General features: G+C 47.2%; 1 protein-coding gene across 1 annotated transcript in view; it reads left to right on the forward strand.

The window, feature by feature from the left end:
* The first annotated feature begins 8,835 nt into the window (after positions 1-8,835).
* The window catches only part of PRKG1 (protein kinase cGMP-dependent 1), a 918,924-nt gene continuing 904,801 nt past the window's right edge, over positions 8,836-22,958 (forward strand). The window contains exon 1 of the mRNA XM_056850022.1: positions 8,836-9,101. Coding sequence (XP_056706000.1) covers positions 8,836-9,101 — 266 coding nt within the window. The remainder of the gene's footprint in view (positions 9,102-22,958) is intronic.

Raw genomic sequence — 22,958 nt, forward strand, 5'->3', positions numbered from 1 at the left:
TGAACCCAAACTGCCAATTGAACCAAAACCAAAACAAACATTACGTAATTTTAAAAAATTCTTACTATTAGTTGTTTGTGTCTTTGCAAAATTAATGGCTGCCAATCTGATCTGCAACAGTTTGAACCTATGCATATTCACAATGTCCCATGGAAATCAATGTTTACCACCCCTGGCATGAGTTAATTTCCTGACCTAACTATCCATGATACTGAGGGAAAAGTGATTTCACCTGCTTTGCAGGTGCCAAAATGACTTCAAGGCAAATGGCAATGAAACTCCACCACCACAGTTACTGCACAGCTGCAAAGCTGTTCAGCACCTGCTTTTGTCAGAGGTTAGGAGAGCCAAAAACACAGCTCGTAACTGATTACAGCTGCCAAGAAAGGTGTGTTTGCCTGCTGAATATGTTTGACGCAAAACTGTCAGCATCCCCACTTACTACTCTGCCCCCCCCATTGTTCTGCATGTCTAGACCAGGCCAAAGCTCCCCCCCTCCTCCAGCTGGTTGAACAAATCACTGCTGGAAGGTGGTTATCTGGACTTGTGTCCTCATCTGACATAATGATCAGCACTAGGAAAACGGACGTTGCTGATCCTCTGCTAGCAGATGCAGAGCCCCACACATCATGGGGGAGCTGATGCAGGGTTCCTCTCACCTTACCAAAGTCTTTCAATATGTTGCAGCCCCTGGAATAAGTCAACCAACTTCAGGGTCACACATGGCCCAAGTAGGGCTTTTGAATCTGTCTAGTGACCAAAGTCCACGTTCCACCTAGGCTGCAAGTTTTTCAAGGGGGTGTTAAAAGTAGTAGAATAGCAAATTGCTGGATTTGGGGGCTTATGCAAAATGAATTCTTTATGTGACTGACTAATAGGCAACACTATTATTACAAATGTGCAAAAATAACATCCTTAAACACTGTACCAGTTGTGATACAAGTTTTTATGAGATGCCTTTATAATTTGCTGATGAAACTTAATTGGCTTTATTTTGTGTGCTAACTTTCTGCCTAATTGGATCGTGATAGCTTGTTCAACATTCAAGCATATTGCTTTTTTTGTTTTGTTTTGCGAGATCAGGCATGGCTTACAATTAAAAATTTCATTTTACTGCTATTTGGGGCACTGTCATTGCAAAAAACCCCAAATGTATGTATTTTTACAACGTGCAAACAATAAAAAGTACACAGAAAATAGTGATGTAACCGCTGATTTTTACAAGCTGGGATTTCAAAGGCATCACAGAAAATCAACAACGATAACTCCTGTGTAATCTCATTGCATTCATTTGATGCTACGAATGTGTTGATACAGGAAAAAAAACAATCATCCTGTAGCTCAGTATTCCCATATACTAGCTGTATGAAGAAAAAATAGCATCCGGTAAAAAGTCGAGGCCACAATGAATGTCAAGGTGTGGTTCATAAACAGGGATTTTGCTAAGGATAAACTTGCATTTTCATCACTTGAAGAAGAGGAGTTGGTTTTTATAGCCTGCTTTTCTCTATTTTTAAGGAGCCTCAAAGCAGCTTACCATCACCTTCCCTTCCTCTCCCCACAACAGGCACCTTATGAGGTAGGTGGGGCTGAGAGAGTTCTGAGAGAACTGTGACTAGCCCAAGGTGGCCCAGCAGGCTTCGTGTGGAGGAGTAGGGAATCAAACCCGACTCTCCAGATTAGAGTCCGCCGCTCATGTGGAGAAGTGGGGAATAAAACCTGGTTCTCCAGATTAGAGTCCACCACTCTTAACCACTACATCATGCTTGCTGGCTGGCTGCAAGCATTAAGTAATGAATTCTGCTTCTGAGGAGCCCTCAGAAATCGAGCACCACAGAGCTTTCCTATCATCTGGCATCATCTGAACCATAATATCTTTCATTGGAGGTTATTCATCTATGTATTCAGCTGAAAATCTTAGTGATGTACATGCATATTGAACCTGAAGATAAGTTGGTTTTTATATGCCGACTTTTCCTACCACTTAAGCAAGAATCAAACCAGCTTACTATCACCTTCCCCTCCCCACACCCTGTGAGGTAGGTGGGGTTGAGAGAGCTGTAAGAGAGCTGTGACTAGCCTAAGGTCACCGAGCTGGCTTCATGCGTAGGAGTGGGGAAACCAACCCAGTTCACCAGATTAGCATCCGCCACTGATGTGGAGGAGTGGGGAACCAAACCCGGTTCTCCAGATTAGAGTCCACCGCTCCAAACCACCGCTCTTAACCACCACACCACGCTGGCTCTTTACACCACGCAGTCTTGAGTGCCAAACCTGAAATATACTAATAAATTTAAGGGCTCTCAATTTACCTTATTTGGCCACAGGGGCAGGAGCTTACCTTGCTGAAACCTATAACCATATGTGCGAGAACAGTCTCTAGGAAGACAGATTCCTTTCACATCATGCTCAGCACAGCAACCCAACAAAGCAGTGCATGTGGATTCTACAGTGGTTCTTCTCTGTAGGTTATCAGAAGACCAAAGTAGGTCAAAGTGGCCAGTGTATGTACAGCGGAAACAGAATTAGTTGGAATGGGGTGTGTCTACTTCAGTTTAAGCGATCAGATGAATTAAGAGCCAGCGTGGTGTAGTGGTTAAGAGTGGTGGTTTGGAGCGGTGGAGTATGATCTGGAGAAGCAGGTTTGATTCCCCACTCCTCCACATGAGTGGCGGAGGCTAATCTGGTGAACTGGATTTGTTTCCTCACTCTTACACCCCAAGCCAGCTGGTGACCTTGGGCAAGTCATTCTCTCTCAGCCTCACCTACCTCACAGGGTGTCTGTAATGGGGAGGGGAAGGGAAGGTGATTGTAAGCCGGTTTGATTCTCCCTTAAGTGGCAGAGAAAGTCAGCATATAAAAGCCAACTCTTCTTCTTCGCTAAATGGGATAGTGCCCATAGATTTCAGTGGACTTTACTTTTAGCAAAACATACTTGGGATTACTGTCTGCGTGTACTGAAGATGCTGCTTTTCACTTCCACGTGTACTTGAGAGCATGACTCATTGAATTTTTCTGAGGAATGATGGATAAATTCAGGTTATTCGTTAACTTTCAGTTAATTAACATAGAACCACAATAGAGCTTCCACACTGGGCAATTTGGAAGCAATATTTTATGGCTATGTCACTGTGAATAACATTTGTTTAGAGTTTCTTTCTTTCTTTCTTTCTTTCTTTCTTTCTTTCTTTCTTTCTTTCTTTCTTTCTTTCTTTCTTTCTTTCTTTCTTTCTTTCTTTCTTTCTTTCTTTCTTTCTTTCTTTCTTTCTTTCTAAATCTGTGTCACCTTTCTCCCAACATGGGATCCAAGGCAGCTTGCAAATCAATAAAACAATGCAATGAAATCTATAAATAACTAAAAACACCAAGATACTACAAAGTGAAAAGCAGTCTGAATTCAGGCCTGCAGTAGCATGTCAGAGAGATATCAGCGAGAAAGAGGGCAAGCAAACCCCCCAAAACTGGAGGTGAGACCAGAATTTCAAGCTTGCTGGTTCTATTTGAATATCTGTTTTATTACATGTTTGCCTTCCTTTTCCTCTGAAGAGCTCAGGATGACGTGCGTGGTCCTTCTGTCTGTTACAGTTTCATAATAAACCTGAGAAGTGGGTTAAGATGAAGGAGAGTGATTGGCTCATCATCCAATAAACGTCCAGGTTGGAGATTTGAGTCTGGGCCCCCCAAATCCTAGTCCAACAGTTGTGTCGTGGTTATTTGTGCATATTTGCATAAAATGTTATATACATACAAAATGGCACTAAAGGATCATCAACAGCAGCAACTCAAACTGGGCTGAGAGCAAGACCAATTACAATGATTACATATGGAATGGGGGGGGGTTGTGCCCATATAGTCTTACTGGCCATTTCTGCATGGAAGGTTTGGCCTTGGATTTGCCCCTCTCTAGATGCACATTTTCCCCATCCAAATTCTCAAAACTCTGCCTGGGGGCTTTGAGTTTTGAGGTTTTGGATGGCGAAAATGTGCAGCTAGATAGAAGCAAATCCAAGGCAAAACCTCCCATGCACAAATGGCCAACCCTTTAAAAAACAACAACAACCCACCTTTGCAACTCAAAAGCCTTTGTGGAACAGAATGGTTTTTGATCTGTGCCCAGAAACAAAGATGGAGCCAAGTCAACACAGGTGTGATCCGTGCAATATGATGGGATGCTGTGATCAGCCTAGCCACTGTATTCTAAACCAGCAAAAGTTTCCAGAGCCGTTCAGCCCCACACGCAATGCATTACAGTAATCAAGCCTGGATGTTACTAGAGCAAGGTCAGCTATGGCAAGATTTCCAGGAGTGGCTACAGCTGGCAAAACAACTCAAGAGGTGCTCGGAAGGGATGTCAGATTGCCAAATTCTAACAGCCCAGGAGGAAGCTGGGCTTCCTCCCCCCTCCTCCCCCCCCATTTTCATACTGGTACTAAAGAGTCACAGAAAGTACAACAGGGGTAACACTGCCAAGGTCTAGGTGAGACGATCTTTTGCAAGATAGTTTATAGCTCACTGGCATGCAGATTTCATATTATGAAAAGTCATGTAAGCACAGCTCATTGGTGGAAAGACTTAAAAATAACCCAATCTCTATAGGTAGCATTTGGGGAGGGGCTGTGGCTCAGTGGTAGAGCCTCTGCTTGGCATGCAGAAGGTCCCAGGTTCAATCCCAGGCACCTCCAGTTAAAGGGACTAGGCAAGTAGGTGATGTGAAAGACCTCTGCCTGAGACCCTGGAGAGCCACTGCCGGTCTGAGTAGACAATACTGACTTTGATGGACCAAAGGTCTGATTCAGTATAAGGCAGCTTCATATGTTCATATATGTTCATATGAAGCCAAGGTGAGTGGCGCTGCCAGCCAGCTCTGTAGGAACCACTCGGCTCAGACCCTTCCAGCAGCAATGGGTGGCAGATCTCGGCACAGGAGGATACAGTGGTTGAGCCGGTGCTGCTCATGGTCCCAGCTGAATAGGTCCTGGCCAAGCAGCTGAAGCTTGGTTCTTTCCTGGTTGCCATTGGCCCTCCAGGGCGGTGGGCCAGTGGGGTCTTTTCCCGTAAGTTCAATGGCCAGCTTGCCCCTGATTGGGGCTGTGGAGCTATAACACAGTTATGCTGTAGTAATCACGGCTCCTTGTTGCGGTGCTTGAAGGACTAGAAACTGGGGGGCACTTTCACATATCCTGAATAATGTGATTTCAGTCCACTTTGAATGCACTTTAATGATAGTTTGCAAGTGGATTTTGCCGTTTCACACAGTAAAATCCAGCTGCAAAGTGCATTGGAAGTGGATTGAAAGTGCATTGTTCAGGTGTGTGAAAGCTCCCTAGAGCAACAGAACTCTGTCTAGCACTAGTGGTGTGTGTGTGTGTGTGTTGCCATCAAGTCACGACTGACTTATGGCAACCCCATACGCGTTTCAAGGCAAGAAACGTTCAGAGGTGGTTTGCCATTGCCTGCCTCCGCATCACGACCCTGGAGGTCTCCCATCCAAATACTTGCCAGGGTTGAGGCTGAGAGTGTGTGACAGGCCCAAGGTCACCCGTCAAGTTTCCATGGCAGAGTGGGGATTCGAACCTGGCTTTCCCAGATCCTAGTCCGACACCTTAACCACTACACTACCTTGGCTCTCTGGCACTAGTGAGTTGGTAATAAGGAGCTTACAAGAGAGGACCCATGAGGACTCACGGGGCAGGGGATATCACATATCCCCCACTGGTCCCTGGTCCCCATCTGGTTTTCCTCCTTCTTCCCTGCCTGAGCTCTGCCACATCAAAACTCCCACACACACACACACACACCAGCGGCACGGTCACTCCCTACCCTCCACTGGCTCCTTTCCTTTGGCTCTTGCTCCTTTCCAAAGCTCCATTTTTAGTTTCCAGAACTATTTTTTTCTTAAATATCTACTGACAAGGGGTTTCAGGTGGGTAGCTGTGTTGGTCTACAGCAGAAGAGCAGGATTCAAGTCCAGTAGCACCATAAAGACCAACAAGACTTCCAGGGACACATGAACACATGAAGCTGCCTTACACTGAATCAGATCCTTGGTCCATCGAAGTCAGTATTGTCTACTCAGACTGGCAGCGGCTATTCAGAGTCTCAAGTAGAGGTCTTTCACATCATCTACTTGCCTAGTTTCTTTAACTGGGGATGCTGGGGATTGAACCTGGGACCTTCTGCATGCCAAGCAGATGCTCTACCACTGACCCAAAGCCCCTTGCCAAAGCTTTGCTCCCAAAAGCTTGTATCATGGAAAACTTGTTGGCCTTTAAGGTGCTACTGGACTCAAATCTTGCTCTTCTAGTAAAGGCAAAGGTAGTCCCCTGTGCAAGCACCAGGTCATTACTGACCCATGGGGTGATGTCACATCCCGACGTTTACTAGGCAGACTATGTTTACGGGGTGGGTTGCTGTTGCCTTCCCCAGTCATCTACACTTTACCCCCAGCAAGCTGGGTACTCATTTTACCAACTTCAGAAGGATGGAAGGCTGAACCGGCTAACTGAAACTGACTTCTGTCAGGATCGAACTCAGGTCGTGAGCAGAGCAAGACTGCAGTACTGCAGCTTACCACTCTGCGCCATGGGGCTCCTCTGCTCCCCCTCCTCTGGCAGGGGGTTAATGTTTTTGTTTTATGCAACTCTGGGTCTCTCCCAGAGTATATGTTGCTGCCAGGGTAGGACCCAGTTTGTGGATTTTTGATCTGCACAATGTTCAGCCCTTAGCTATTAGCATATAGCAGTGGCTGCCTGTGAGCTGGCAAGTCCTTGATTCAGATGCCACCTCAGCCATGAAGTCACTAATGATCTCAGGTGCTTAAAGAACAGGAAGCAGAAGCAGAGCGAGGGAGGCAAATAGCAGCTTTAATGTTCACAAACTATTTTGGAGTTTGCAGCGAGCAGTGAAGTTACCGAGTGGACATCTCCAAATTGTTCAGGATGATGAAATCCAAAAACAGACTGAAGGACTCCAGAAGGATTGCTCCAAACGGTGCAAAATCACCTCACAATGGCAAATGAAATTGAACTGCAAAGTAACATGCACTGTGAGTAACCACAAAGTGATATGCATCGTGGCAAATGGTCTCAACGTGGATGGGTTCTGGACTTTTTGAGAAAGTTTGGAGTGATGTGGACAGCTGATTCAACTCGGTGGACAACAGCAGGGAAAGAAGAAAACTCAATGCTGGGAATTAATGAAAAGGCTTGAAAATGAAACTGCCAGCACTAAAATTCAGTACTCAATGAGTGGCTGCATTTGTAACTCTTCTTGTCCTTTCTCAAAGGGGGTTCTCGCAGAGTGGGGAAAAAATGTAGAATGAGGAAACTATATGGGGTTGAAGCATCTTCCTTACAAGGAATGGGTAAAGCATTTTGGGGGCATTTAAGTTTACTTAAAAATTATAAATAGCATTGAAAAAACAAAGAGGTTTTTTCTCCTCCTCTCATAACCCTAAGAGCTTGGAATCACCTAAAAATAATGACTGGCTCTAAATTCAGCCAGTCACAAGGAACTAGCATTTCATACAACATGACAACTTATGGAACTCACTGCCACATGACGTGGAGATGAGCCATAGCTTAGAGGGCTTTAAAAATAATTGGACACATTCATGGAGTGTGGGTCTAGCAGCGATGAGAGGAGCAGCTGTGGCTCGGTAGGAAAGCATCTGCTTTGCATGCAGAAGGTCTCAGGTTCGCTCCCCAACATCTCCCATTAAAAGGAAGAGGCAGTGTTGAAAGACCCTGGAGACTTCTGAGACCTTGCTGCCAATTGCAGTAGACGATACGGACCGGTGGTCCAACTCAGTAGAAGATGGCTTCAATGATAAAGGAACTTCCATGTTCAGAGGCCATAAAACTTAATGTAACAGATGGCTTCATGTAACAGATGTTGTTTTCATGGCCCAGTTGTAAGGTTCCTTCGAGGCATCTGGGCCTCTAGGAAATAGCTCTTTATAACTCTTGGAAAGAAGATGCTGGACTAAGTTGAGCCTCAATCTGATCCAGCAGGGCTTTTCTTGTGTTCTTCTGCTAGGCAAATGACCAGAGTTTCACCAGCCAACTGCAGATAGCACTGGCTGGCTTACACTGCAGGGCTGTTGTAGCAGTTACCGAGAGTGTCCGAAATGCTTGGAACACTTGAGTTGCAGAAATACCGGGGAAGGGCTGCGTCGACCTTTGTGGGACATGACGCAAAACGCCCCAAACCAACATCGGATGGAGGTCATCTAATTTGAACACCCACCCCCTCCGAAGTCTTTGGTTCTGGTGACCGGAACCGTGTCACACTCGAAGACCGCCCGGCAATCGTTGCTATTTGGAGGGGCGCATCTGGAAAAGTGGCAAAAGATTCCCCCCCCCCCCACGCTGCACCACTCTGCATAGGAAAGTGATGCGTCCCTGAGATGTGGGGAGCCCCCTTGCCCCTGCGAAGCGGCGCAGGGCTTTGAGGGCGGGGTGGTCGGACCCCCACCTTTCCCCCCCGGGCCGATGCCATCAAGGGCAGGAGGGGGGGGGCCTCTAATTGCTTTCTCAATGCGAGATCATCCCCGGGCCCCCAGAGAGGCTGGGCGATGAGCACTCAGCCTCTCCCCCTCCCGGGAGCTCAGCCTCCTCCATCCTGCCTGCCTCCATTTACAGCCCATTCAGCAGTAAGTGGATCGAAGAAAGCCGCTCCCCACCACCCATTAGTGACAGCAGATCTCTCCCCCCCCCCACACCGCCTCGGACTGACTCGGCTTCCCCTCCTCTCTCTCTCTCTCCCCCCCTTTAGAGAGGCTCCATTCACTCGGTGCTCGGCCGCTCCTCCGGCTCCGCCGCCCAAGTTGGGACGATGAGCGAGCTGGAAGGGGACTTCGCGCAGCTCCTGCTGCTGAAGGACGGGCGGATCCGGGAGCTGGAGCAGCGCCTGTCCGAGAAGGACGAGGAGCTGCAGGAGCTGCGACGGAAGCTGCACAAGTGCCAGTCGGTGCTGCCCGCGCCCACCACCCACATCGGCCCGCGCACCACCCGGGCGCAGGGCATCTCCGCCGAGCCCCAGCCCTACCGCTCTTCCCACGACCTCCGGCAGGCCTTTCGCAAGTTCGCCAAGTCCGAAAGGTAGGAGCGGGGGGGGGGGCGAGGCTGTCATCTCGGGCGGGCCCGGGGGTGGGGGGTCCCGCGCCCCCCCCCAGACGCCTTGGGGCTGGCCGGCCGGGGCGGAGCTGGGGGCGAGGGCGTGCGCGCGTTTAGGGGGGGGACCCCCCCTCCGAGACGCGCGCAAAGGGTTAGGGAGCCGAGTTCTCCGAGGAGGGACGGGGGAAAGGGAGGCTTCCCCCCCCCCAGCCCGTCACGTGGAGGACCCGGGGGGGGATCGAGACCACAAACCTCCCTCGAGGTTCGACCCTTAGAGGTCCGATCCCTCCCCGAAGTTCCTGCAAGAAGTTCTTGAAGCGCTTTTGCAACCTCCCCCCCCCCTCTTTTTTTTTAAATTTTCCTTCATTTAATATATCCATAAAAACAATATCATAATTGTAATAAAGAGGGGGGGAAAACAAATGGTATTCTAATGCAACAATCAAATGACTTCCCCCTCTCCCGTCTAAAATTAAATGGTATAACCCTTTGCTAACGGAACCGATCCCAATATTATTTTAATTAATCTGTTCTTGTCATAGCCAACATTATGAAATCAAGACCTAATATAAAAATTAATACAAAGCATGACTAAGGGATTAGATCCCCCCCCCCTCTTTTTGTCTGGGGCGGGGAGGGGGCGCGCGGAGCCTCGCGCGCCCCATCCTTCGCCGCCCGACTCTTTTGGCGGAGCACGCCCGGACGGCCGGGCATGCTCAGTCTCCCCGGCCGAAGCCGCGGCGCCCCCCCTCCTCTTGCCCTTACAAGCGGCTGCTTCCCCCAACCAGGGCCGGCGCTGCCGCGAAGGCGAGTAGGTGGTCGCCTAGGGGCGCAGCGTTGCAATAAATGAGTTTCTTTTTTTTGGGGGGGGGGGGAAACGCAACTGGCCATTCTTATTTTCAGAGAAGTCCCGCAACGGCGCTATGGGACAAAACTCATGATGGCATCTCATCAAACATTTTGTGCTTTTTCTTTTTAATACAAGACATCTGCTTTTCAAACAATTGGGAGGTGGGGGGGTACAAGTAGTTGCCCTGCCCTGGGTGGCCCAGGCTAGCCTGATCTGGTCAGATCTCAGAAGCGAAGCAGGGTCAGCCCTGGTTAGTATTGGGATGGGAGACCACCGAGGAAGTCCAGGGTTGCTGTGCAGAGGAAGGCGCTGGCAAACCACTTCTTGTGAGTCTCTTGCCTTGGAAACCCCAAAAAGGGGTCGCCATAAGTCGGCTGCGACTTGACGGCACTTTACACACACACACACACAAGTAGTTAGCCTTGCCTAGGGCGCACCGGCCCTGCCCGCAGCGGGATAAGAAGGGGAGGGGCGGAGATGTAGAGTGAGAAATCTTGAGGATTTGGGATCGGGGTGGGGGGGGTGGGGGGAGAGGCAGGCTGGGGTTCAAAAGCCCGACGGGCGAGACGCCCAGAGGCCCTCCCCTTCCTTCGCTCCGCCTCCCACCGTCCCGCCTGTTTCAGCCCCTCCTGCTCCAGTCTGGCGGCGGCGACTGCTTTTTGCAAAAAGGAAAAAAAAAAGGAAAAAAGTCTCGGACACCAGAGAAGCCCCATCGATCGGCCCCAGCATTAAACCCCCTGTGGACATTAGCGAGAGGAAGTGCAGCGCTCATTATGAGCTTTTAAGTCGCTGGAGCTCGAAATGCACGTTGCAGGATATTGAATATCCCATTAAACTGCGCCCCCCCTCTCCCTCCCTACCACCCCCACCCCCCGCCTTTTCCTCGTTCATGATCATCGGTTTCTTCCCTGCCCGGTTTGAACGGTCGGACTTTCTTGGGGGTGTGGGGGAGGATGCTAACGAGGAGAGAGAAGCGCCAGGCACGCTCAGGATATAAAAGTTTGTCTTTGGGAGATAAGGTTTTGGGGAGGGAGGCTTTTTGAACTCCAGAGAAAAGTTTGCAGGCGATGACCCCCCCCCCCTCCCTCCGAGGCTGAACTTTATTTGTGGCAAATCTTCACCTCTGCTGCTGTTGTAGAATAAGTACCCCATTGCTTTCCAGTGATAGCGGTGGGTCCTTTTTTGTTGGGGTTGCCAACCTCCAGGTACTAGCTGGAGATCTGCTATTGCAACTGATCTCCAGCCGATAGAGATCGGTTCCCCTGGAGAAAATGGCCACTTTGGCAATCGGACTCTATGGCCTTGAAGTCCCTCCCCTCTCCAAACCTCGCCCTCCTCAGGCTCCACCCCCAAAAACCTCCTGCCGGTGGCGAGGATCGACCTGGCAACCCTACTTTTTGTGTGCAAGTTTGCCCTACTGTGGCTCTCTGGGAAGTGTTGCTCTGTCATTCCCCTGGCAATGAAGGTTAGAGGAAGAGGCCTGGAGTGCCGCTGCTTCAAGGCCTGATCAAGCCAGCAGCCCTGGAAGTTGAGAAACTCAGATCGGTTCTCTCCCTTTTATAGCCACAGGGGATTTGGGAGAGTCCTGGTTGGTTTTCCCTGTTGCCCTCAGTGATGGTGGTGGAGGTGGCTGCAGTGATGGTATCATCCTGCTTCTCGCTATGGGAATGGCCACCCTTCATTCGATATTGCGCCCTTGTTACTCTATAGCCATAATTCGCAACTGGATTCTCTGGTTGGCAGTTGGCCCAGGAAAATCTAGTTGTGAATTAGGGGAGGGGCTGTGGCTCAGTGGTCAGGTTCAATCCCCGGCATCTCCGAGTAGAAGGATCAGGCAGTAGGTGACATGAAAGACCTCTCTCTGCTGGAGACCCTGGAGAGCAGCTGCCCGACTGAGTAGACAATACTGAACTTGATGGACCAATGGTCTGATTCAGTAGAAGGCGGCTTCATGTGTTCATGTGAATTACTGCCATAGCATGTTGCTAATTTATTAATGGGTTGCCAACTCAGGGTGGGGAAATTCCTGGAGGTTTGGGGGTGGAGCCTAAGGAGGGCAGGGTTTGGGGAGAGAAGAGACCTCAATGGGGTATAATGCCATAGGGTCAACCCTCAAAACAGCCATTTTCTCCAGGGGAACTGACTTCTGTAGTCTATTGTTCCACTGTAATTCCAGGGGAACACCAGGCCCCATCTGGAGGTTGGTAACCATATGATGTAGCCTTATACTTAATTGTCATTAGTAGGTATGTCTCCAAGTAACTTTGTCCCCCCAACAATATGATGATTAATCATATGAATTATGAATTAAGTATATGAATTGTACTAGATTTTCACACAAAGCAATTTGTCTGAATGGGATAAAAGCCTGTTTTGTTTTTAAATGGTACCTACATCACAGCAGTTCCTTCTGTATGCATCAGAGAATGGGGGAGAATGTACCATGGTTATTATAAGCACTTTTTATTTTAAAAAATTAAAACGTATTGTCTAACTAGGGGACGTTTTAATCTATCAAAAGAGTTTAGGTGAAATAACCAACAGAAAGATTATACTGTCTATATTTAGCATCACTAAACCCGGAAAGAAATGTTTCTTAAAAGAAACATGCCAGTAAAACTGAAAGTATGATTTTTCTTCAGCTGCTTAAATGGAAGGAGAGCCAATTTTTTTTTTGGGGGGGGGAGGCCGGAGAAGAGGATGAGGCCAGCTGAATGAGGAACACTGAAGAGTTGTTGCTTTGGGGAGAAGGCAGAGGAGCAGCGACGTTTCTCGGTGAATCCAAACCGTAATCTATAAAACTGTGTTACAGACACATCCCATACAAGGAAGCCAGAAGGGTATGATTAAAAATTGGCTTCCTTGCTGTGTCAACTCTGCCCTGAATATGTGCGTGTGGGTTTGGTGCTGTTCCTTAGGTTATTTCTGCTTTTGGTGTCTTCCTTCTCTCTCGAACTACTGGAATTTGGGGAGTGGACTTGGGAGCGGAGCAGATTGTCTGCCTCTTTAACATATGCAGTTCATTAGAGGGTTTTTTTTTTTTTTTAATGGATGCACTGACTATTTGGCTAACTTTTCACCTTTGGGTTTTTTTTTTTTTTAAACTGCTTTAATGACTGGTGTTATTTTTCTGAATTTTGAAAGTCTAAAAGAGAGAGTTGCTTGAAAGAGAGCACTGTACGTCTTGCATTAAAATTATACCGGCTTTGTAAATATAGGATTTTAAGTGAGGGGTTCCATGCGCCTGATATTCCCACTGGAAAACTGCTTTGAAAGAGGTCTCGCAAGGCGGCTGCTGCCGCATTCCCCCCCCCCCCCAGCTCTTTCCCAAAGTAGGAAACTACAGTGCGGATGGAGAACGAGTCTCAGTTCACAGAGATAGATTTATCTGTTCAATCAGATGCTGGGAGCGCATATTTTCCCTCTAACATTCATTGCAAGTATTAAGTCCCGACTTCCTTCTTTTGGTGGTTTGCACTAGGACAGAGGGTAAACTCCCCACCACCACCCCCCGCTCAACATTTGGACTTTCGAATAGAAGCCATGAAGTTTATTTTAAGCACACTGACTCACTGTAGCGGGGAGTTATGACAAGTATAATATATGGAGATAGTAATGGTTGGAATTGAGGGTGGGAGAGATGCACCAGAAATTTAAAGGAACATAATATCTTTGTGAACAATACTTCGGTCAGCTTTCTCCCCGTCCCTTTTCTTCCTGTGAGCGGCGTGACCGTCCGATAGATGAAGTTATGTATTTATTGCTATTTGCAATGAAAACTATTGCTGGCATCTTAAACATGCTTGTTTGAGAATTCTGTGGGGCCCCTGAAGTAAATAAAACGAGTAAGCATTCTTCATTTAAGCCTGGGAGGGGATTTTCCTAGGTTCTGTGCTAAAAGTTGATATAAATAATACCAATACATAGTACTGGGGATGGAAAAGGCAGGTCTGTTGAGTACGTGGAGTCGAATACATAGCCTGAAGTATTGTGAATAATGACAGCTGCTCAAGTTACAGTATCCTCTTTAAGTGTAGTCTTAGGGAAGCTCAGCCACCTGGACCTCTCTCATCTCTTTATAACACATAAATATGTAACACAAATATTTCATTTCCAATTAAAAGTTGGAAAGTGAAACAAAAAGTCATTTATCCTGACCCCATGTCACTTTCGGCCCTCAGAACTACTTCTGCAATATGCAAGCATGACTTTTACTAAAATGTGATCTTTATGATTTTTGAGATGACAACTGCGAATACTGCTAACTTCTTGAAGCACCGTGTATCAATGGCAATCAGGATCGGACTGATATCAAAGGGAACTTTGGCTCTCAATAGGTTTATGCTGGATAAATTGGTTATTCTTTAACAAACCACAAGAGTTGTTGTTTTAACTGATTCACAGCGACCCATCTGAAATGATATAAATGCAAAGAATTTTTTTCCTGTAGCAAAAGAAATATATAAATCAATATTATTGTGTTACAGTATCTAGATTTGCATTTTGGTGTCGTTTATGGTAAATGCTTCTGTGAATAGTTCCATCTTTAAAGAGTGAAACCAAAACTGATCTGGGAAGTTCATGGTATTTTTCAAGTATGCAATTAAATTATTGAAATAGTAGCTGCCCCCGAGTTCAAATGTATTGCTGAATAATTTGGAGGCTCTCGGGCAATGCATAGTACAGATTGGCCAGATTACTTGAAAACTGTAGCATGGCATCTGAATCCAATAATAGGAGCGGATCTGACATTTGGTCCAGATGACCACTGCCCATTTAAAGTGTGGGCAGAGATGCTAACATATCCATTTATGGCTCAGAGAGAGAAGCTCAGAGAGTGGGGCTTCCTCAGTTTTCATGAGCTCAACTTAATAGAAATTGCTTCTGAAACAAAATGAAATGCTTCCGTTGAAGCTTCTCTACATCGTGCAAACAGCCTGCCTGGATCATCCTGATCATCTGTGTAACACTGAATGCAATCCTCTTTGACACTGAGTATACAAAGTCTGCCTAGTAAACGTCGGAATGTGACGTCACCCCATAGGTCAGGAATGACTCGGTGCTTGTACAGGGGACCTTTACCTTTTTAATACACACTAAAGAAACCCCTTTTTCAGGCCTATTGGACTATTTTCAGCTTTCAGCAATCAAATGTTTGGGGATCTCAACAGTGTGAGAACAGATAACTAGCTATCACAGGATTAATTCATGTTTGCATGTTCATCATTTACAACATCTGAAGGAGCAATTACACAAAAATAAAACATGACAGACAGAACTTTCTGAACACCTTATGTAATTTCAAGCATAGTGTTTTCAGTGGAGCCAGTTCTCATATTCAGGTATGAGTTAGTAAGTATAGAGTAATCAAGTATATAGAGTACATACATGTGCTACTGTGCATTAGTAGCCATTGATATTAATGTCTTTCATTAAGTCTACATTTGTCATAGAAGCTTCTTAGTTTGGATTGGGACTGTGGCTTAATGTTAGGGCATCTGTTTTGTGTGCAGGAGGTTCTAAATTCGATCCCGGGAATCTCCATCAGTAGATGATTTGAAAAACTTCATCATACAATGGAGAACCACAGCCAATCAGAGTAGACAATATATTCAATATAAAACGCAGCTTCATGTTTTCAAAATTCTTGTTGAGATTCCCTATTTGACTCCCTATTTGTATGAGATTCCCTATTTGTATGTAAAGTCAAAAAATGTGTTTAAAGAGTTGGAAAGAAAGCAAATATGGTAGAGCCTTTTTAGCTGTTAGATTATTTTATTCCAAATTGCAAGGTTTTTAAGGCATGGTTCCTTCTTCATGCTGTTATAAGAATAAGAAGTAGAAAAAGTTATATCTTGCCTACAAAGGTAGATTAGGATTCACCACATTAATGGAAATATCATTCAGATTATGTGAGATATGCCACAAAATATGAAGATTATTTGCAACTGTCAGACTCATGATGATACATTTTGGGTTTCAACCAGCATGGTGTAGTGGTTAAGAGCAGCGGAACCTAATATGGAGAACCAGGTTTGATTCCCTACTCCTCCACATGAGTGGCAGACTTTTATCTGCTGAAGTGGGTTTGTTTCCCCACTTCTCCACATGAAGCTTACTGGATGACCTTGGGCTCTTCACAGTTCTCTCCGAAGTCTCTCAGCCCCACCTACTTCACAAGGTGTTTGTTGTGGGGAAGGGAAGGCTATTATAAGCAGCTTTGAGAGTCCTTAAAGGTACAGAAAAAGCAGGGTATAAAAACCAACTCTTATTCTTCTTTATTACATGTGCTGGACAAGCTGCATGCCCTTGAATTAGTTCTTTTTACTATGTTATGTATTAGACAGATTCACATGATATGGCACTAAATTCCAAATATCAAACATGTGCTGTGTGAAAAAATATATTCTTTTGTTAATGGGAAATTATGAGATTTTCCCTAGTTCTTATGAACCAGTAAAGAAAGATACCCTCCTTGCTTTCACCAAATCATTCTTGACTTTATGTACATATATATAGCGTATTCTCCATTTTGTGTGTGTGTGTGTGTGTGTGTGTGTGTGTGTGTATATATATATATATATATATATAAATAAAATATCTTTGCATATTGTGAGAATGTGCTATGTGGTAGTTTCACAGTTACTTTCAGTGCTTTTTTCAAATGTCTGATAGCGAAGCCATTCCTTTGCCAATTAAAACTGAAGATACACTGTTCTCTTGCATCCAGAAGATTGACTTTTAGCATGTGAAAGAGTTCTCCCTTGACTTTGTAGGATCCCACCTACATGAGCCATTATTTTTGTAAGGTCTCCTCTGGAAGGAAGCGACTTCAGAGCAGTAACTAATGCAGAGACACAATAAGCAACCCATTCTTAGGAGAGGTACTTCTAATATCTCTCTGCATCAGGAGCTGTTCATTGGTCCAATCACTTTCAGGGGAGAGAGCTAGCAAAACAGAAAGGAGAAATCAGTAAACCATGCAGCAGGCTGCCTTCTCTGTGGCCAGATGCATTGCAATTCTTTAATTGTATAGTTACTTTAAATGTATTTCTTGTGGCATGCTAACATTCCTTTTGCAGCACAATTCTGTGACATATCGTGTAATTTGGAAATCATCACATTTTTATCCCTCCCTTCCTCCATGGCAGGCATACATGTCTCTTCCCCCCTTAAAATAACTTTGTGAGGTAGGTTACTTTTCCCTCCCTATATATAATTTTAGACAAGGGCAATACAATAAAATTATCTCGGAAGAACGCAAATGCCCATTTTGTCCGGATCAAGTAGGCTCCCTAGCCTACATTGTTTTAGCATATACACAAAATAATACTGCACGAAACAAATATATAGCTTCTTGGATAAAACAGCTAAAGGCATTTTCTGAGAAGTGGATACTGTGTTATCTGCTGTCAAGTAGATCGGTCAATTGCATGAGAGATGTGGCAACTTTTCTCTTTATAGTGTCAAGGAAAAATTAAATTTCATTTCCCTTTTTTTAAAAGTGTGAAATAGTAGATGAATAGCCAATGGCTGTTAAATCTAGGGAAAGGAAAGGATTCTAGAAACAAATGATTTTTGCTCACGAAACACAGCTCTTTAAGATATGTCCGTCTTGCCACTGGAATGAAAGTAACAAAACTGAAAACTTAGCTTTGGGACAATGAGAATCAGTGAGTTTGATTTTGAATTTAAAATGCACTTTATGAAAAATCCATTTTGTTGTTTGGTATAGCTTGTACCCATGACAAGGGGGAGATTTTAAAGAGGCACTCATTTGATTAAGGACACCTTTGTTGCTTTTTTTGTTTAAAAAGAACACAGTTTGGCATAAAAATAAGGGCACAACTCATTGAAATTCTCTCAAAGCATCCATTGTGCTTTGTGGGCTGAATCTAGAGAATTTTGTCTTCTGTTACTTTGCAAATGAGTTCTGGGCAGAAGACCCTCTTTTGGGGGTAGCTTTGGGTTTAAGCAGAGAGGCTGCAAAACTAATAAAGAAGACAAATGGCAAATTAGGTGTTGTAAGCCCTGAGTATTTTATTAATTTAGCACCCTTTCTTTGTCAACAGCTGCGATCCAAGTCAGTGTACAAAATACAATAAGATACTTACATGGCTTTCATAAAATAATAAAAATGCACAAACATTTTCAAGTACATTTTAAATGAGATGGAAGGTAAAAATGCACTAAATAGACATCAATAATGGATTGGTGGATACTTAAAGCCTCTGGAACACAATGTTTCTAAAGATGAAAATAGAAAAGGTTCTCATGCCATTCATGGCTTTAACAACCAATGGAAATTTGCTCTACCACACTATGGGTCATTACTGTTATAAATGCAGGACAGACTCAGTGTTATCACGGTGGATATGATGTGGATGAGGAGGCTTCTAAAAGTCCCTGGAAGACTAAATTGAGCAGACCTCCTGTGCTTCTGCACAGGGCCAGATCTAGGGAGGGGTTAGGAAAAGCAGTTGCCCCTGGTGGTGGGCAGAGAGGGGGTGGTGGCCAGCTCAGCTGCTGCGCGCACAGCAAGCTGCTGCTCCGGCCTCCGCAAACTTTTCCTTGCCTCTCACTCTCAGCCAGCACCGCCCCAAATCTCAGCTCCTCCTTTCTCCTCCTGGCGCCTCTGCAACCTGGCCTGGAACATGTGGTGGAACATGCTGGGGGAGGGTGGAGCGGGGAGGGGGAGGAGCACCCAGCACCCAAGACTTCCTTAGATACCCCCTCCCACCCCTCTGATAGCTGAGGAAGGAAAGATGCGACCCCCCCCCCACATCACCATTCTCCGCATGTGTATACAAGGTAAACTGGGGAAGGAAGAAGAGGCGTTTCTTTAGCCGCCTTTTCCTTAAAGCCCAGAAGGCAACTGCAGCATGTTGGCCTCCAGACACCTTCCCCCCCCCCAAGTTTAAGAAAATGGCTCCTTTGAGCAGCACCCCAGGAAGAGCGAGGAAAGTAACCCTTCTCAACTGCCCTTGTGGAACTGGGCAGGACTTTCCTGCCAAGCAAGGGCAAGGGGGAGCCAGGATAGCTGGTGGGGGGGAGGCAAAGGGGCATTTTAATGGGGAAGATTTTCTGTTCCCCTTTGCAGCTTTGAAACTGCGGGGAAATGAAAGGATTGGAGATGGAAGTCTACTACATTCCCCCCCCCCACTATTTCCATCTAGTCATATGCTCTAAGTTCCTAATAGGGGCAGCGGTAGAGTTGCCAACCTCCAGGTAGTAGCTGGAGATCTCCCACTATTCCAACTGATCTCCAGCCGATAGAGATCACCTGGAGAAAATAGCCGCTTTGGCAATTGGACTCTTTGGCATTGAAGTCCCTCCCCTCCCCAAACCCCTCCCTCCTCAGGCTCCACCCCAAAAATCTCCCGCCGGTGGCAAAGAGGGACCTGGCAACCCTAGGGGCAGCAGAGGTCCCTTTGGAGGCCAGGCAGAGCTGGATTTATGCTCAGGCTAGGTCAACTACAGTTTAGAGCCTCAGATCTTTGTTTGTTCATTTGTTTACTAAATTGCTTGCTATACTTTAGGGCCTTAGCCTGTTCTGACCTGCGCTTGAACCCAGGACATAATCAAGACATTGGTCCTTAAAATGTGCCAGCAGGTTCTTGGAAAGCTGTCTATTCCTCCCCACCAAATCCTTGGAGTAGCAAAAGGCAGACTGAACACAAGGACCCCAGTCGATCAGATTCCATCAAAAGCCAGGTGGGGCGCCCCCTCCTCTTTGCAACTAGGAGATGTGCCCAGCAGCGCCACTCCAGGTGTGACCACTTGCCTGGCTTTGAAGGAAATGGACCACGTGGTGGCATCCGGCCTCCTCAGCCAGGTCGATGGGAGGCCTCCCAGAGGCTTCTGGCTGCTGCCCAGCAAATAGTTCGCACTTGCATCCCCCCCCCCAAAAAAAAACTTTGATTGGCAGGTCAGTGTCACCAGCCCTCTTTCTTCTCTGATGAGGAGGGGTCACCCAAGAAATGCTGGGGGTGCACTTTTCGCAATGCCCCTCTCCTCTTTGGCATCACAGCCAATCGGGGTGGGGGAGTTAAATTGACAGATCAAATCATGAAATTGCAGCCACGGGAGGTGGGGGCATTGCGAAAAAAATCTGGTTTTCATGTGTTTGAGGTGTGCGTGCGTGTGTATGCATGCACACCTTTCTTTCCCTGGCTATTTAAGAACTCCATGAAATCTGTACCTCCCCCATTAGCTGAAAAAATATAACCGGTAGTTGTAGATCTCTTAGTTGTACTTCATTCATTGTCTTTGACCAAAAATTTAGAGTTTGGAAAAGTTTCCTTAAAATAATGGTTTTATTTTATTAAATGTTGAGAGATCTATCTATCTATCTATCTATCTATCTATCTATCTATCTATCTATCTATCTATCTATCTATCTATCTATCTATCTATCTATCGAGAGCTATGTATATATGTGTATGTATATGTGTGTGTGTTTGTGTGAGTGTGTGTACTGAGACGACAAGAGTCACTGGAAAAGATAGTCATGCTAGGAAAAGTTGAGGGCAGCAGGAAAAGAGGAAGACCCAACAAGAGATGGACTGACTCAATAAAGGAAGCCACAGCCTTCAATTTGCAATTCTGAGCAAGGCTGTCAAAGATAGGACAATTTGGGGGACTTTCATTCATAGGGTCGCCATGAGTCGGAAGCGGCTTGACGTCACTTAACACACACACACACACACACACACACACACACACATGTATATATATCCCAGCATATATATGCATGTGTGTGTGTGTGTGTGTGTGTGTGTGTTGCGGGAGTTTCTGGATAAGAATCTGGCTAGAGGATTCATCCGTCCGTCCAAGGCTGCGTTCTCCTCACCCTGCTTCTTCGTGAAGAAGAAGGGGACTTCGGACCTCCGGTTGTGTGCAGACTATAGGGGGCTTAATGCAGTTACTGAAACTAACGCGTATCCCATCCCCCTCATCCCTGACCTTCTCAGCCAGCTACAGGAGGGCAGGGTGTTTTCTAAACTGGACTTGGCGGAGGCCTACTACTGGGTTCGGTAGTACAGTTTTTTCCTGGGAGCTCATAGGGTAAACCCGAGCCTTGGAGGGCTTCATGTCTGCCGTTAACTTAATGGCCCAGTCCGTAGTGTGGTGAGGGGGTAGTAAGTTACAGTCCTTCCCCTCAAAGACATCTGCAAAGTCCTGATATTCCGGGGGCAGTGTTACGGGAATTGCTGTCGCGGCAGTCACCCTCCCCCCATTGGGCATGTCCTCCCTGGAATGCCACCTGCATTGGGGGGATTCAAACACTACTTGACCCTGTGCCCAGTCACTGCTGGGATTGTGACCTGCCAGCCAATTTCTTCCCAGAACCACCGGGTAAGCGATCCCAGGGGCTATGGTGAGGCTGATTTGCTCCCAGTGATCCCCCACCCCTAACAACACAGGGTCAGTGCGCAAATGAACGGGGCCCCCCTGAAGGTCCCTGAAGCAGCCATTTGACGGAAGCGCAAGGGCTGGTCCAACTCCACTGCCCCCAACTGTAATCGGTCAAACACTTCTTGGTCTATCAAAGTTCTGGAGCAACCAGAGTCCAAAATACCCACTACTGCAACTGGATCCCCTCCCTGGGGATTCTTTAACACCACGGGTATCAGGAGAGTCTCTCCCTGGTCACTCACCCAGGTCGGAACCGGTTCGGTTTCTCGTGGGGTAGCCTCCTGTGCCGGTTCACTCACAGGAAGCTTCCTTTGTTTTTTGACGGTGAGACCTCTCTTGAACAGCAGCGATGTTCGCACGGGGCAGGCTCCAGATCTGCGCTTAAAGCCGCCGTTCCACGCCGGGTGGGTGTTCCCTCCGTTCTCTTCAGGTCTGGATCTTGGTAGTCGGTCAGAGCCTTCCTGCCTGTTGCCTGTCTGGGTGATCAGCTGGTGCAGTTGGCTGCGAAGTGCCCCATTCTTCCGCAACGCAGACAGGACCCCTCTCTGAGGCGGCACACTCTCTCTTCCGGGAACCTGCCTCGATTCCCCTCGCCTCAGTGTACCTCCGACGCAGCGTTTCCCTTTGTTGGGCCTCTGGGGGGGGTTCCTTCCCCAGGCGATCCTTGGCGAACTGTAGGGTAAGCGTGCAGTGTTCTACTTGCCCTGCCAGCCGGATCCAGCCCTCCACAGTGTCAGGATCTCCCAGAGTCAGGCAGCCGTCCAACACTTCCCAGCGTAGCCCCTCGCGAAAGTGTTGGACCTTGGTGGCTTCGCTCTACTCTCGCACTTTGCATGCCAGGGACTGGAACTCCTGGGCATATTCTAGCACTGACCAGAACCCCTGCTTCAATTTGCGCATGACAATCTTGGCCCTCTCTGCCCGGTGAGGGTCCTCAAACCGGCGGTGCAGGGCTCCCAGGAACTCATCGAGGGAGCGCAAAAGTCCAGGGTTAACTTCTGTTGCTTCCACTGCCCACTCCACCACCTCCTTTTCCAGAAGCCCGATGGCGTACCGCACCCGGGCTTCTTCGGAAGGAAAAGTCTCATCCTGGTCGTTCATGAAACCAGAAAGTTGTAATAAGAAGTGGGGTAACTGGGCGCAGGTCCCATCAAAGGAGATGTTCAGGTCCCGGGCGACTGTGCGTGGAGGATAAACTGGGTGGGTGGGTGGCTGCAGCGCTGATGGACGATCGGAGTCCTCGCACCGTTCCTGCTAGCGTCGTCATCTCCCTCCGCAGGGCTCCCAGCTGGGCCTGAAGGTCCCGATTCTCCAGGGTCAGGTTGTGGTTCCGCTCCTGTAGAAGACTGTGTTCCTCCTCCTGGGGGCAAGGGGTCAAGGTGACTGGCGCCAGGTCTCGAAGCGATGTCTCCCTCCCGGAGTACCTGTCTTCCAGCGGGCCTCGGTACAGGTGAACAAAGCTTGGGGTCGTTGTCGATCAGTGGAGCGGTGCCTCCTTGGCAAATTCTGCGGGGTACCCCGCCGGGGCTGCTTCCTCCCCGAGCGGGCCGGCTCCCTCCGGGGCTGCTTCTTCC

This window comes from Euleptes europaea, chromosome 5 (assembly GCF_029931775.1).
Source record: "Euleptes europaea isolate rEulEur1 chromosome 5, rEulEur1.hap1, whole genome shotgun sequence".
Lineage (NCBI taxonomy): Eukaryota > Metazoa > Chordata > Lepidosauria > Squamata > Sphaerodactylidae > Euleptes > Euleptes europaea.